Source organism: Terrapene carolina, unplaced genomic scaffold (assembly GCF_002925995.2).
Source record: "Terrapene carolina triunguis isolate 2854851 unplaced genomic scaffold, T_m_triunguis-2.0 Scaffold374, whole genome shotgun sequence".
Lineage (NCBI taxonomy): Eukaryota > Metazoa > Chordata > Testudines > Emydidae > Terrapene > Terrapene triunguis.
The window spans coordinates 16,868,635-16,882,324 of NW_020664725.1; the positions used below are offsets into that span (position 1 = coordinate 16,868,635).

General features: G+C 58.9%; 3 protein-coding genes across 5 annotated transcripts in view; 1 reads left to right on the forward strand and 2 right to left on the reverse strand.

The window, feature by feature from the left end:
* SIDT2 (SID1 transmembrane family member 2) overlaps positions 1-3,055 on the forward strand; it is a 23,399-nt gene extending 20,344 nt beyond the window's left edge. For all 3 annotated transcript variants that reach the window (XM_026657906.2, XM_026657907.2, XM_026657908.2), the window contains 3 exons: positions 1-99; positions 606-719; positions 1,489-3,055. The exon at positions 1-99 is cut by the window's left edge and continues 12 nt beyond it. In XM_026657906.2, the coding sequence (XP_026513691.1) occupies positions 1-99; positions 606-719; positions 1,489-1,551 (276 nt within the window). In that variant the 3' untranslated portion in view covers positions 1,552-3,055. The remainder of the gene's footprint in view (positions 100-605; positions 720-1,488) is intronic.
* Positions 3,056-4,612: 1,557 nt separating this feature from the next.
* LOC115271310 (mycophenolic acid acyl-glucuronide esterase, mitochondrial-like) lies at positions 4,613-5,522 on the reverse strand. Its single transcript, XM_029912926.1, has one exon. It carries the CDS (start codon positions 5,462-5,464, stop codon positions 5,177-5,179), a length of 288 nt encoding a protein of 95 aa, XP_029768786.1. The 5' UTR covers positions 5,465-5,522; the 3' UTR covers positions 4,613-5,176.
* A 551-nt stretch (positions 5,523-6,073) lies between these two features.
* LOC112118188 lies at positions 6,074-8,357 on the reverse strand. Its single transcript, XM_029912925.1, has 3 exons — positions 7,930-8,357; positions 7,235-7,414; positions 6,074-6,621 (listed from the first exon to the last, which is right to left on the reverse strand). Exons 2-3 carry the CDS (start codon positions 7,405-7,407, stop codon positions 6,174-6,176), a joined length of 621 nt encoding a protein of 206 aa, XP_029768785.1. The 5' UTR covers positions 7,408-7,414; positions 7,930-8,357; the 3' UTR covers positions 6,074-6,173.
* Positions 8,358-13,690: the final 5,333 nt, after the last annotated feature.

Below are 13,690 nucleotides of genomic sequence, written 5' to 3' on the forward strand. Positions count from 1 at the left end.
GAGCGCATCAAGCTCATCCCCCTGCTCTGCATCATTTTCACCTCCGTGGTGTGGGGCTTCGCCCTCTTCTTCTTCTTCCAGGGTCTGAGCACCTGGCAGGTGAGTGGTGGCTCAGGCCAGCCCAGGCCTTGACTATGCAGGGTTGACGTGTCTGGTGCACACTTGGGGGGGGGGGGGGGCCTCCTGCTTGGGGGGTCCCTGTACGGGGCAGGCAGTGAGGACTGCGTTGTGCATGGCCCGAGCGCCCGGTCTGCTCGACTTGCAGCTCTTCTAGGCTGCAGCACGGCCCTGGGCAGGAGCTGCGCGGGGAGGAGGTGGGCAGCGTGCTTGGCAGGGCCGGCTCCAGGCACCAGCTCAGCAAGCAGGTGCTGGGGGCAGCCAAGGGGAAGGGGCGGCACGTCGGGCTCTTCGGCGGCGGGTCCCTCGGAGGGAAGGACCTGCTGCCAAATTGTCGCCAAAGAAGAAAGCGGCGTGGTGGAGCTGCCGCCGAAGTGCTGCCCATCGCGGCTTTTTTTTTCCCCGCCACTTGGGGCGGCCAAAACCCTGGAGCCGGCCCTGGTGCTTGGCTGGAGATAACACACGGGCTCTGTCTGTCCCCTCTGCAGAAAACGCCGGCCGAGTCCCGGCAGCACAACAGAGACTGCATCCTGCTCAGCTTCTTTGATGACCACGACATTTGGCACTTCCTCTCCTCCATCGCCCTGTTCGGCTCCTTCCTGGTAGGTCCTGCCAGCCCCAGCACGGCAGCTCCGCGCACGGCTGGGCCAGCTCACCCAGCGGGAAAGGCTCTTTCTGCCCCCCCGCCCATCGCCCTGGTCCCCACCCAATCAGCTGCTGTCGCCACTGCCCCCTGCCCGGCCGACGGCTGCATTAGCCACAGGCTGCAGCCCTCCCAGCCTGGGCTGGGAGCACACAGGAGGGTCCCCAGAAGCACTTGTCGCTCCCCGGAGATCCGTCAGCCTTGGCCGGCAGGGGCAGCCCCCACAGAGCCTGAGGCAAGAGCGCACGGCCTGCACAGCCCTCTGCCCCCTGCCCGTAGAGCCCCAGCGAGGCCAGGGCCGGCCGGCAGTGCCTCGCTCTGTCCACCTAACGCTGCAGCGTCCTCATGGCCCCCTCTGCCGGCTGGGACATAGGCTCCCGTCCGGGCCAGGCCCTGTGCTGAAAAGGGGCGGGGGGCTGAACAAATCATAAACTCCACCCCCACCCCCACCAGTTCTACTCATCCAAAAACACCAATGTGGGGTCGGAGAGGTTCCCAGCACCCTGCCCTTCTCCTCTTCCCTGCCCCCCACCCAGCACCCTGCCCTCTTCCCCCTCCCCTGTCTCCCCCAGCACCCTGCCTTCCCTCCCCCTCCATCCCCCAGCACCCTGCCTGCCTCCCCCTCCCCCTACTCAGGGGCCATGGGGGGAACGCTGCCTACTAGCAGTGGGGAAGGGGTTTGTCCTTGGGCTGAGCCCCGGCCTAACCACGGCCCTGTCCCCTTGCAGGTGTTGCTGACGCTGGATGATGACCTGGACTGCGTCCAACGGGACAAAATCTATGTCTTCTAGGCCCTTTCCCGTCACACCACCTGGCCTGTGGTTTGTTAGTTGGGGCCTCCTGCCTAGGTGCTGCCTCCAGCCCTGGTCTCTGGTGTAGCGGACGCTCGTGGTGGGGAGCTCACGAGGACATAGCAAAGCATCCCAGGCGTGGGGGCTTCTCCGGAGGTCGGACTCGTGTTCATGCCCCCCGCCCGCCTCCTGCGTGCCAGGGTGTCATCCAATCCTCAGACGACGCCTTGCCAACCTGAGCGCATCACCTCCTTGTTGAGCTGCTGAAGGGGCTGTAGGGCAGACCCAACGCACCCACCTACTGCCGCGCGGCTTGCAGAGAGGGGTGGGGATGGTGCCAGGCCCAGTCAGACTTGCCTTGCTGGGGCTACTGGTCCTGCAGCGTCGTGGGGGTGGCTCCAGGTTCTCACCGCACTGCCATTCTCCCGTCTCTGTCCCCACCACAGTGCCATGCCGAGACGGACTGCCACGGGGACCTCTGCCTAACAGGCCTGGCTCCTCCTCGGCCGGCCAGCATCCAGCTTTCCCCGGCGCTCTGGGGCCAGTGGGGGGCAGGGAACCTCTCAGAACAAACGTCAGGCAAGTTTGAAAACACTCCCTCCACCTGAAATTAGCATTGGCCGAGTACTGGCCAGGGCACAGGGGGAGCAACGTTGCATCCCCTGCAAAGGGGATATTCAGCCCTCTCCCATCCCCCCAGTACCGGCACAGCACCCAGTGAAACCTGCCTGGTGCACGGCCCAGGGACCGGCCCGCTCAGCTGTGCAGTTCAGTCGGGCTCCCCTCAGGATGCTACCGAGCTGGGCAGCTCCTCTCTGGCCTGGCTGTTTAGCGAGAGCGCCGGTCCTTGGCATAAGTGTCCCTGTCTAGGCTGAGAACAGGCCTTTCCTCTCTGCAGGCTCACTGGGTCCCCCCCCCCGCCTCCCGTCACCCCCACCCATCGTCTGGTCCAGGGGAGGGAGCCACTGCCCCCACCAGTCTGTACGGCCTCCCCGCGGATGGAGCAGGGGACAGCTAAAGCCCTCCATGGCCCTACAGCAGGGTCTGAGCATGGCAACAGCGCAAAGGTGATTCTGAAACATTGGGCTCTCGCTGTCGTTCCAGCGCTGTTCTCCCCGGCCTCACGAGCTGAGGTAGGCCCAGAAGGGAGTTCCCAGCCCTAGCACCCTGGGGCTGTAGCTACCATCCCTGCTGTCTTCACTGGTGTTCACTGTTTCCTCCCCTCCGCCTGGGCTCTAACCAGTGTTACAGACCATAGGCACGTCTGCCCCACAGCCGGAAGATGGGCTGTCCGGTCTCCAAGGAACGTGACTCTTGTAAAGGTGCTGCTGCTGCTATCATTCTTACAACTGTGGCCTTTCCCGAGGAGGAAGGGCGCCGTTCACACCACTTGCCAATGTGACACCGTCCCCATGGGTGCAGCACGTCCAAACCGTCCCCAGGGACAGGTTCCTCCGAGAGGCGGGAGAGCAGCCGGGGGCAGCTGCATCTCGGTTCTAGAAGCACATGAGCGCATGACTCTCTTCAGTGCCTAATTTTTATTATTTTATTTAAATTTTTGCAAGGGAATGTATGTCCAGTCTAACTGTGTCTAGTTCCTCCCACTGCTAAGGACTTGTGGGGTCTTGGACTCCCGCTGGCTAATGTGTACTGAATGTGGGGTGTCAAAACACACATCTCTGTCGAGGTTGTCATTAAGCAACTTTCTCTGGTAGCCCGCTGGTTGTTTACATTGCAAGTTTGAGCTTGTATTCTAATCTTAGAATTGTTTGGGTTTAGGCTCAAATTTGGCCTCCACTCCGGGACTCTGTCCTCTTTGTTCTGGCCACATAACATATCAGAGATGGTTCTGTGGTGCACGGCCCAGGGGTGCCTTGGTTACACAACAAAAGGCTAAGAATGGTGCTTTCTCAGTCATCGCAGGGGAAGACGCCCTCTTCCCACTCCAGAAGAAGGGTCGTGTCGCTGGAATGTCCATAGTTTTCCAGTTTCTTGAATGCATTGACAATATTTTGACTTTCCAGGTACACTGTTACTAAGCCAAGTTGCACCATGTTTTCTAAGAATGGTTCGGCCATCAAATGAAGAGAATGAAACAATAAAAAAGTTGATCTGCACTTTACTCACGAGTCTCCTGCCTCCTTGCTCCGGGAAGGCAGGGGCCCAGGTACCCCCGTGTTAGCAACTCAACCGCAGGCCTAGCATTGTCAGACCTGCTGCTAAGCCCTTCCCCTTCCATCTGCAATGGACCAACTTCCAGGTGTGCTGATGGCTGGCCTCCATTAACGCCGCTGCTGAAACCCTCACCTGACCAGGGACATGAGACAGCAAGGCCCAGAGAGACCCAGGTGCAGCCCACTCTCCGGATAGTGAGCAGTCAGCTAGGAGTGGCTGCAGGGTATTTGAATGAAGGGGGAGTAGGGAGAGTTCTGTCCCTTGCTAGGGCTTGGGGGGGCCCTTTCTCCCTGCCCCACTGAAGGGAACAGGCTGTTGTGTGTGTGTGGGGAGGGGGTATGTAGTTCAGGGGAAGGGAAGCCCCTGTATCAGCTCTCCCCAGGAGACACAGCTAAGCGTTCCCTAGGCTGCAGCCACTTGTGCATGTGCTAACCCCACAGGCTGTCCCGCCAGAACATGGAGCAGCGACTGGCTGCAGTCCACGCCCATGGGCCTGGCTACACCAAAGCTGGACCACTTTTGGTTGCAGCCCCGGGTCTGGGCACAGTTCTCACAGGGGGTGGCTGCCGCCGCCTGGCATAGCTGTTTCTGTGGGGGAGTACAGCACCATGGGAGAGGTTGTACCCGTTAAACACCCCCCCCCCCAACTGCCATAGCAACAGCGCTACAACCGCTGTGTGTGGAAATGCCTAACCCAGGGGCATGAAGCCAGCCTGACCCAACCTGGCAGGCTCAGAGCAAAGCTAATCCTGACCAGAATGGCCTGTTTTGTTCCCTTTCATCCAGCCTTGATGGAGCCCAAAGTGTGGGCGCCTACCGGACCCCTCCTAGCCTGGCCCCCTCAGCGAGAGTGCTTCCGGCACCAGCCTGCATGTGCAGTCCCCCCCATGGGCATTGGGCCGTGGAACAGCGCTGGGAACTCCGCGGGGGACTGTTGAATGTTCAACCCTCTTCCCGGAGCCTGTTCTCCCCCAACAATGCAGCATCACTGAATTTTTTCAGGAAAGGTTTAATGTTTTTCTCAAAAACCTGAGCCCTTTTTGGGTTTTCTCAGGTGTTTTTGTGAGGGGGGAGGGCAGCGTGTTGAGCCATTTTTCTAGTCTAGACCCAGAGACCCCATGTTCAATCCCTGTGGCTGCCAATCCCCCCGGCAGCCGCTTTCCAGATTCACTGGCCATTCGCAGACTCGCAGCGCTACCAGCCAGGTGCAGTCACCTCACCCCCTGCAAGGAGCTCATTAGCAAGCCAACACTCTGAGCACCTCCTGGTGCTAATGGGGTCAGCTTGGGCCTTCCGGGTGCCCTGGGCAGTGGGGACCCAGCACTACGCAATCTCTTCATTAACGGATTAGACGGGGCTAGGTTCAGCGTGGCCGTGGCCCTGGCTTCTTGTCTGGTCACTGCTGCCCCATCAGCAGGCTCTGTCCCCACAGCTGCTTCCAGTCTCTCTCTCAGGCCTGGCTCTCAGCAAGGTCCCTGACCGTCCCCACGAGCACCCTCACCTCCTCCGCTCCCTTCAGGCCGTGCTGCCCATCCTTGAACAGCGTGACGCGGACATCCTGGCTCTGCAGCTGCTCAGCCACCTGCACGGCCGTGCCCCACGGTACGAGCTGGTCCTGCATGCCGTGGAGCAGCCGGACGGGGCAGGTGATGGGGATGGACGGGCGCCCCAGCACACTGTGCTCCTCCGCCTCCGTAAAGAACTCCCGCTTAAGTAGCACAGACCCGGCCCCAGCCATCACGTAGTTAAAGACTCCTGTCTGCTCCACTTCGCCCTTCACCTACCCCCCCAGGGGCAGAAAATGCACAGGCCAGTCAGTACCAGCTTTGGGATCAGGGAGATGCTATTGGCCCGACAAGCTGCACAAAACCCTGGGCTGTCAGGGTACTCCACCCCCCTAATCCCACGAGCCCCTTTCTGGTTCCGACCAGGGTGGGAGGGGAGAGACTCCAGACAGATCAGCAGCAGCCTGGATCTTCCCCCCGCCCCTCGTCTGGATGGGCAATCGCTTGATCCCCCCCATGCCTGGGGGCTCACTGGGAGCAGGGGCACCAGGAGGGATTTCTTGGGCTCAGTGAGAAATACGTCCCTAGGGAGAGCACGGTCACTGGGAGGACTCACAGTCTGGGCCTGGTGCCTGTTTCCCTGCTCAGCAGGGACAGAGCCGAGACCAGGTGCATTTGCTTCCCAGCCTGTTTCTAGCAGTGCTCACATCCCAGGGGGCGACTCTAGGCATTTATTCCCAGTGGCGGGTTAATGAATACAACCCCCCCCCCCCCCCCCTTTCCCCCCGCACCCGGGGCTCAGGGCCTTTCCCATGCTGATCGCATCATGCGCTGGACTCTGTCTTACCTCCGGAGGAAGCTCTCTGTACAGGGTTATGAAGACATCAGCCGCGATTCCTGTGGCCACCAGCCCAGCCACCCTCCCTGGGCGCTCCAGGGCTGCTAAGAGCATGAGCCAGCCTCCCATGCTGACACCAACAAGGATCTAGAGAGATGGAGACAGGGAACGGTCAGAGAGAGGGGCACCGCCCAGCGGGCGGCCTTAGCCTCGTCCATGCTCCACCAACGTGGTGCTACGTCCCTCTGCCCAGGACGTGCTCTCCTACAGCCCAGCCGAGCGCTGCTCTGAATCTGCTGCTCAGGGGGCACCAAGGGGTTTGAAGAGCCCCGTTGGGCAAAGCTTCCCCGCCCACGGGAACCCCTGGGGCCTGCACCCCAGCAGGCAAAGCCCTTTGCACCGACCCAGAGGCAGGAGGGGCTGCTGGCTTTGCCTCTTACCTGTGGCCCGCTGGTGAGTTCATCCAGCACTGTTAGGACATCTTTTTTCCAGTGGCCGATCAAACACTCCTCAAAACACCCGTCCGAGCTGCCGCAGCCCGTGTAGTCAAAGCTGAGAGGGCAAAGGTGCAGAGCCATTGTTCAGGCGGGACAGTCCCCCACCTCCCCCTTGCGTGGATATCCCTCTGCCCCCAGCAGCTCACTAGCTCTGCTCCCAGGCCCTGCTTTGCCTGCCCAGACCCCACGGCTCTGGCTGCAGGAGGGGATTCCAGCTCTACGCACCATCAGGGCAGCGTTCCCTTTGCTGGGCCCACGTCGAGGGGCACTCGCTCCGCAGATAGACACAGGCCTTGCTTTGAACACGGGGGGACGCAGAGAGAGGAAGGGGCGGGGAAGCAGCGCAGGAGACAATCCGGGCTAGTGTGGGGAGGGATGTCAGAGGGGTGTTGAGCCCTGCTGGGGAAGGGAGCATGCCTGGGTGGGGCCATGCTGGAGACAAGAATGAGCGGAGGGGGAGGCCCTGCGTCCAGCTCCCGTGCAAGCAGGACACGCGCCGAGAGCCCACTGCAGGCAGGGCCGGAGGCTGCACTGACTGATGCCCAAGGACGCACAGTCCTGTGATCTCTGGCCCAGGGGCTGGAGCTCCTAGCTGGTGGCTGCTGTTCTGAACGGCTCGGGCAATTCCCCATGGGCTGCCCCATTGGCATCAACGGGCCATCACCTACCTCAGGAACGCCCGTCCCGACTCCTGGCAGAACTGCTCCAGGGCCAGGCACTTGGGGTTCGCCCTGTTGTCCTGGAACCCTGAGAGGACGACGATGCCGGGGCTGCTACCGGCCAGCCTGTGGTAAGCCAAGCGGGGCAGGGCTCCCCGTGACAAGAACAAAGGTGATGCCATGGTGGGGCTGGGGAGCGCGGCCCTGCAGGGGGGACAGAGACAGAGGTGTTACCCATGTGTCTAGCAGCTGCCAGCAGCAGCAGAGCCATCCCACATTGGGGGGGCGGGGGGTGCAGTCTGGCCACCCCAAAGCAGAGGGTGTGGGGGTCCTGGCATGGACCTGTGGTGCACCATGTGGGCACCCTCCCCCACTCACAGCACTTCCATCCTGCTCATGAACCACCATGTGGGGGGTCCCAGTGCCAGCTTGGCCAGGGGCCACCAGGAGAGAGGATGGCTGGAGGCCAGGCCAGGTTTGGGTCGGGCCCTAGTAAGCGGCTGGAAAGCAGCCGTCTGGCCCAGCTACCTCTCCAGTGGGTTTTGGCAAGGGCTGCCTGCTGCTGTCACCCCCTGGGCCGGACCCCCAGCCAGAGGGGCCTTTCTCAGAGCAGGGGCCAGCCGTGGGAGACAGCTGTGGTCATGCAGGGGCAGGGGAGCCTTGCTGAGACCAGCTCCTGGCCAGCACGGCAGCCCGAGACTCACGGTGGTTTTGTTCCAGCGGGGGCAAAGGCCGTGGCTCACCGCCGGCCCTACAGCCAGAACACACAGCTTTCGCGGAGGCCCCGGGGAGCTCGGTGAGTTGTTTTCCTCCTGTTCCTGGGCGGCTCAGTGTCTTGACACGGCTGGAAGCACTGAGGTGCCCTGGAAGAGAGACGCACCCAGCCTGCCTGTGCGCACGCATGGCTCCAGGCCATGGTTGGCTATCACCATGGTGGACCTTGCCCTCCAGGACAGGGGGTGGCGTGTGCAGCGGATGGTGTTGACACAGCCCCAAGTCTGCAGCAGACATTGCCTCCACATCATCGCTGCTAAAGAGGTGGGTTTCTACACCCACCTACAGCTGGGCAGGGGGCTCCAGGGTTACAGTGCAGTAACAGCAACGTGGCCGTGTCCCCACGAGGCCTTTGCAGTGAGATACCGCACGGTCGTTATCCTGCTGTATTCCCCTCCCCTCCCCTCTCCCTCCCCCTCCCCCCAGCAAAGACACGGCCTCCCTGTGGCGAGAAGGAAGGTACATTGTGCTGCCATGGCCTTGTACCCCTCGCTGGTTATTTTGGGGGTAGCTGTGTGGGGTGAATGGGATGCTAAGGAGCTTGGCTACATTTGTGCATCCCACAGGTTACAGAGCAGGGGCTCCAGCCATTTCACTCCACAGGGCACTTGCTGCAAGAGCCCCTCCCCTCCCAACACTGCTGGGTTGTCAGCTTCCTTGTGCAGCCCCCCGAGGGAGAGACTGTGAGGAGCCGGCCCCCAGGGGCACGGACATGCCCCACACTCCCACGGGTGCACGCTCTCCCTGAGAGCCTGGCACAGGAGCTGCATGGCCTGCCGAGCAGGTGCATTCCCTGCACTTAGCTCAGTGCTCCTGCGGGGATGGAGGGGACCTCCCAGCTGAAAATGGTCCAGCTCAGATGCGGGGGATCCCTATTCACTCACCTGGCAGCCGTTGGCTTGAGACCAGCGGGGCCCCAGCGTGAGCCAGGGCTGGCCGGCCAGTCAGCTAACCACACGGCAGCCCAACACCTCTCTCTGTGAGCAGCCCTGAGCAAGCGACCTCAAAGGTGAGCGGTACCTGCTTTATCTCAACAGCTGCCAGCCGCTGACCTGCCCCCCTCCCCAGCCTGGCCAGGCCTGGTCCCCCCTCCAGGGGAGCCACATTGGAGAGGCTGTTGACCTGGGCTAGGGCCTGGGGGAGCAGCAAGCAGACGAGCAGCAAATGAAGCAGACAGGGTTGGAGGCACCGCAGGCAGGAGTATGCAGGAGCCAGGCTCCCCTGCTGCAAAGGGAGGGACAGCCCCATGCTTGGTAACCCAGCCCCCACTCCTGCCTTGCAGGGCAGCGGGGCTAGCAGCGTGGGGGGTTTATGCCAGATACGCTCAAGGCGGATGGCTGAGAGCAGCAGGGACTCAGGTGGCCAAAGCACCTGTCTCCCGCTGAGCAGCGCCCAGCCCTGCACACACACGCACTCACCCCAGGGTTTGGCTGCAAAGCCTTCAGGCAGAGAGCCTGGCAGCTCTACTTCACCCCCTTCTAACTCAAGGGCAGGCCAGCTCGCTTGTCCTGCCCAAGATGCATGGCACCAGGACAACCGGAGATGGGGCATCAGCCCCTGGGGCTCTCTGGGGAGAAAGGCTTGCTGGAGAACGAGGCTGGCCGTTCCGATGCCACGAGCAAGCCCTGGTCCCGGACGTGGCACTGAGCACGTCAGAGGGCTGAGGCTTCTCCAAGGCTGCTCCAGGAAGAAAAGCTCAACGTTACTGAGAAAGACCCATTGGCAGCTCTGCTGCAGTCTCATTGCCTGAGATTAGGAATCACTTCCCCTCTCTGGGCCCCGGCTCTGAAATGGGGCTGCTGGTAACGGCCCCACTGCATAGAGTGCTTGGAGAGCTACAAGAGATGGTTATTGATTATTGCCCATGTCTACACTCAGCCCACGCTCCTACTCCCCATCCTCCTTCCACTGACTCTCCACACTTCTCCACTGCCCACACCCAACCCCTGATCCACACACAGTCTGTCTCCCTCCAGCCATTCATCCACCAACCCCCTTAACCACTGGCCTCCACACCTGTTCCTACTTACACACCTGCTCTCAACCACCCTGCCACTGTATTCCACACACCAGTTTCCTCTGCTCACTCACCTGCTCTCAATAAACTTCCCACCTCTACATCCCCGCCCCTTCCTCATCAGCCAACCACCATGGAGCAGTCCTTATAAAACAACCCTCCAACACTCCTCTCTTCTATTTAAGTGGTTTCAGTCAGTGTTGTCTGGCAGTCTAGTGAGGATTAGGCTATATACATTAATAGTATGGGAAGAAGGGGTATTCTGAGAGTCAGGGTTTGGTAAAGGAGAAACTAGAGTTAACTTTAGTTCCAGGTATAAAGCAAGGCCACATAACTATAAATAGCATCTTGTGTGTATGTGCAGCACCTGGTAGCCCAGAGCAGTTGGTGAGCTTTGCATAGCAGGGAAATGTAGTCATCTCTGGGCTGTAATGACCCAGCAATCTAATGACACAGCAATGCTACACCAGTTTCAGATAGAAAGGGAGAATGTGGCTATGAATCTGAAGCCTGTAGGGGGACGTAGAGAGGCAGAATGTCATTTGGCCAGGAGGCTGGGGTTAGCATCCCCACTTGTGAAAAGTGCTAGGGGATTTCTGAGCACAAGATGTCACGCTTCAGTTTTGTGTGTCAGGAGAGTCTGGTGGCTCAGGCACTGGGCTCTGGCTCAGGAGATCTAGGGTCATTTCCCTGCTCTGCCCCAGAGTCTGGGCATGACTTGGGCAAGACACTGAGTCTCTTGGGGAGTCAGATCAACCAGAGGTGAAATCTTCCTCTGTCAGTCTTGTCTGGCTGGACTGTAAACCACACAACGCTTGTGATGAGACTAGAAAAGGTTTATTTCAGAAAAAATCAAGATCCCACTAGAAATGGGAGAGTGGTAGACGTAGTTACACTACAAAACAAAACCCTAAAATACAGACCAGGGACAACCCTGATCACTAGCTACCTTCCCTAGCTAGTAAAGGCGGTTACCCCCAAAGGGTAGGCTGTTGCAGAGCTGACCTGCTGCCAGGAAGAGAATCCAACCCTCCATAAAACACCCCCACTCCATGAGCTGCCACACATCATCATGCTGACTGCACTGGCGAGGACATTGCTCGGCCTTTCACTCCAGGGCTCTGCTTTACGCCTGGGACGCACATCCTGGGCTCTGTGATCCGTAGTTTTTACACTGTGCTGATTTTGCTGAACTGAGACACAAGTTGTATTTGAAACCCCGCCCCACAGTTTTGAGCCCTACACTGTCCCTGTGACGGGTTGTGCCCCTTAGGACGCCATCTGATGTGCTGAGAGATACCACTGAGTCCACCTGTTCTGCCAGCGTGGGCCCCCTTTAACCTGTCTTGCTGAGCCAGGCTATTAAAGCCTCCTCTAACAAACACAGGCAGGGCCACCCCCAGCTGCAGATCAGCTCTGGGAAGACAGCTTAAGGGGCTTGCTCCAGGACTCTGGTGCTCACTCCGTTTAAGGGGGACAAACCCAAAGATTTTATGAAATTCAACCTCTCCCTCAATGTGGAGAAAGGTGTGCACACTTCTTGCCATCCCTCCCCCCATTAGAAATTAGACACTGGGTTTAATAATAAACAAAACCAATTTTATTAACTATAAAAGGCAGATTTTAAGTGGTAGAAGGGGTAACACAGAGAACAAAGCAGATTACTAAGCAAATGAAATCAATTAATTGCCAAAATTAGGCTATCCCATCATACCATTCCCTCCATAAACTTATCAAGCTTAGTCTTGAAGCCAGATATGTCTTTTGAACAGCCTTCCAAGGGGAGTAGTGGGGGCAAAAGACATATGAAATCAAACACGCAAACTCAGCTAGTTTCACTAAAGAAATTGGTTACCAATAGTATTTCTCACCCTAGATATTGTTGCAGGCAGGTTGCAGAATTTCGGTGGTTCAGAGTTCCAGTTCTATCCCTTTTCAGACTGGACCCGTCTCAGTCTGGACTCTCCCCTTGTCTTCCCTTTAGGTGGCTTTTGCAGTCTTTCTCCTTGGGCAGACAGACCATAGCGAGGAGGAGTCCTGTTTGCCTTCCTCCCCACCCGTAAATAGGATTGACATGAGGCGGGAATCCTTTGTTTCCAAACTTGACCCCCACCCCCTTCCCTTACAGTGGAAAGTTACAAGAAGTCCCAGGTAATGTTTAGGATCAGGTGACAAGACCACCTGACTCTGTAGGATCAGAGTCAGCGGCTGTATGGAGCGTCCACAGGAAGGCCAAGCTTCACAGCTCATTGTCCTCGCTGATGGCCCATCTGCCCTGTCTGGCTTTTCCATTGTTCTACCTCAAGGGTTAGCAGTGGGCGTCACCCAAAGTAGCATAGCCTGAAATACAGATACATAGTCAATATTCCTAACTTCAGATACAGAAATGACACAGGCATACAAATTGGATAATCACATTCAGTAAATCACAACCTTTCCCGTGATCTCTCACATGAGCCATCTTGCATGAAGTACATCTCAGTTATGTCAGTCATATCATAAGCATGTTTTCATAAAGAACATGGGGTGACACGTCACAAGCCCCACCAGATTCATTTCATGTTTGACTGTGACCCAGCCACGTTTGCCCCGGAGGGAAAGGCAAGCGCATGAGCCCACCGTGCCCAGTTCCTAGCAGTTTATTTAAAATTGTCACCACATCACTCCAGCTCAGAGGAGACGCCAGACGCTTTGGGACCCCTCTAGCCACAGGCTTCTGTATGCATCATGTAAAAGCAGCAAAGAGTCCTTTGGCACCTTATAGACTAACAAACGTATTGGAGCATAAGAATCCAATGCGTCTGACGAAGTGGGCATTCACCCACGAAAGCTCATGCTCCAATACGTCTGTTAGTCTATAAGGTGCCACAGGACTCTTTGCTGCTTTTACAGATCCAGACTAACACGGCTACCCCTCTGATGTATGCATCATGGAGCCCTTGTGTGGGACTGACCCAGGGTTCACCCTGCCCTGGGCTCTCCACCGTGGGAGCTCAGCTGTTCGTCTGCTGGAGCTGCTCCGGCCCCGAGGACCCAGCTGACCAGGCGATGTCACTCTCGCTCCACTGCAATGCTTTGCCGCTGAAATTCTTGCTTCAAAGCTGAGCTAGAGAGCAAGCCGGGCAAAGGCTGTCCCTGCAGCCCCCACAGAGCAGCCCCCAGGCTACAGAGGGGGTGGCTGAGACCCCAAATTCTGCATAGCCACGTGCCTTGTCCCATTAACCCCTGAGCATCCCAGCAGTGGAACCTGGGGGTGTGTGTGTGAGGGGGGTTGCATGGCTCCCCTGTGTCGCGTGAACAAGACTCACAGCCTCACCTCAGAGCCCACATCAGCAATCCACAGGGCAGCAAAGGGATTCGCAGCCTGACAACCAGTGCCCACCTGAGCCCTCCCTTCACTGGCCGAGGGGCGTTGTCCTCGGTCTGTGTGGGGTTTGTTCAAATCCATCACTGGGCAGCCCATGGGCCACCCTGGGGCCTTGGCTTGGGGTGCCGCGGTGCAGGGGTGTTTCCAGGCACTTTGCTCCAGGAGACTCGGGCCCAGCTTCACTCCCCAGGGGGCTGGGCCGGGCGCCTGGTGGGAGAATGACGAGACGTGCCTCCCGCTCCAGACCAGCGCAGCCAGAATCAGGGCACTAAAAGCCTCGGGCACCTACGGGCTCTGAGGAGAGGTC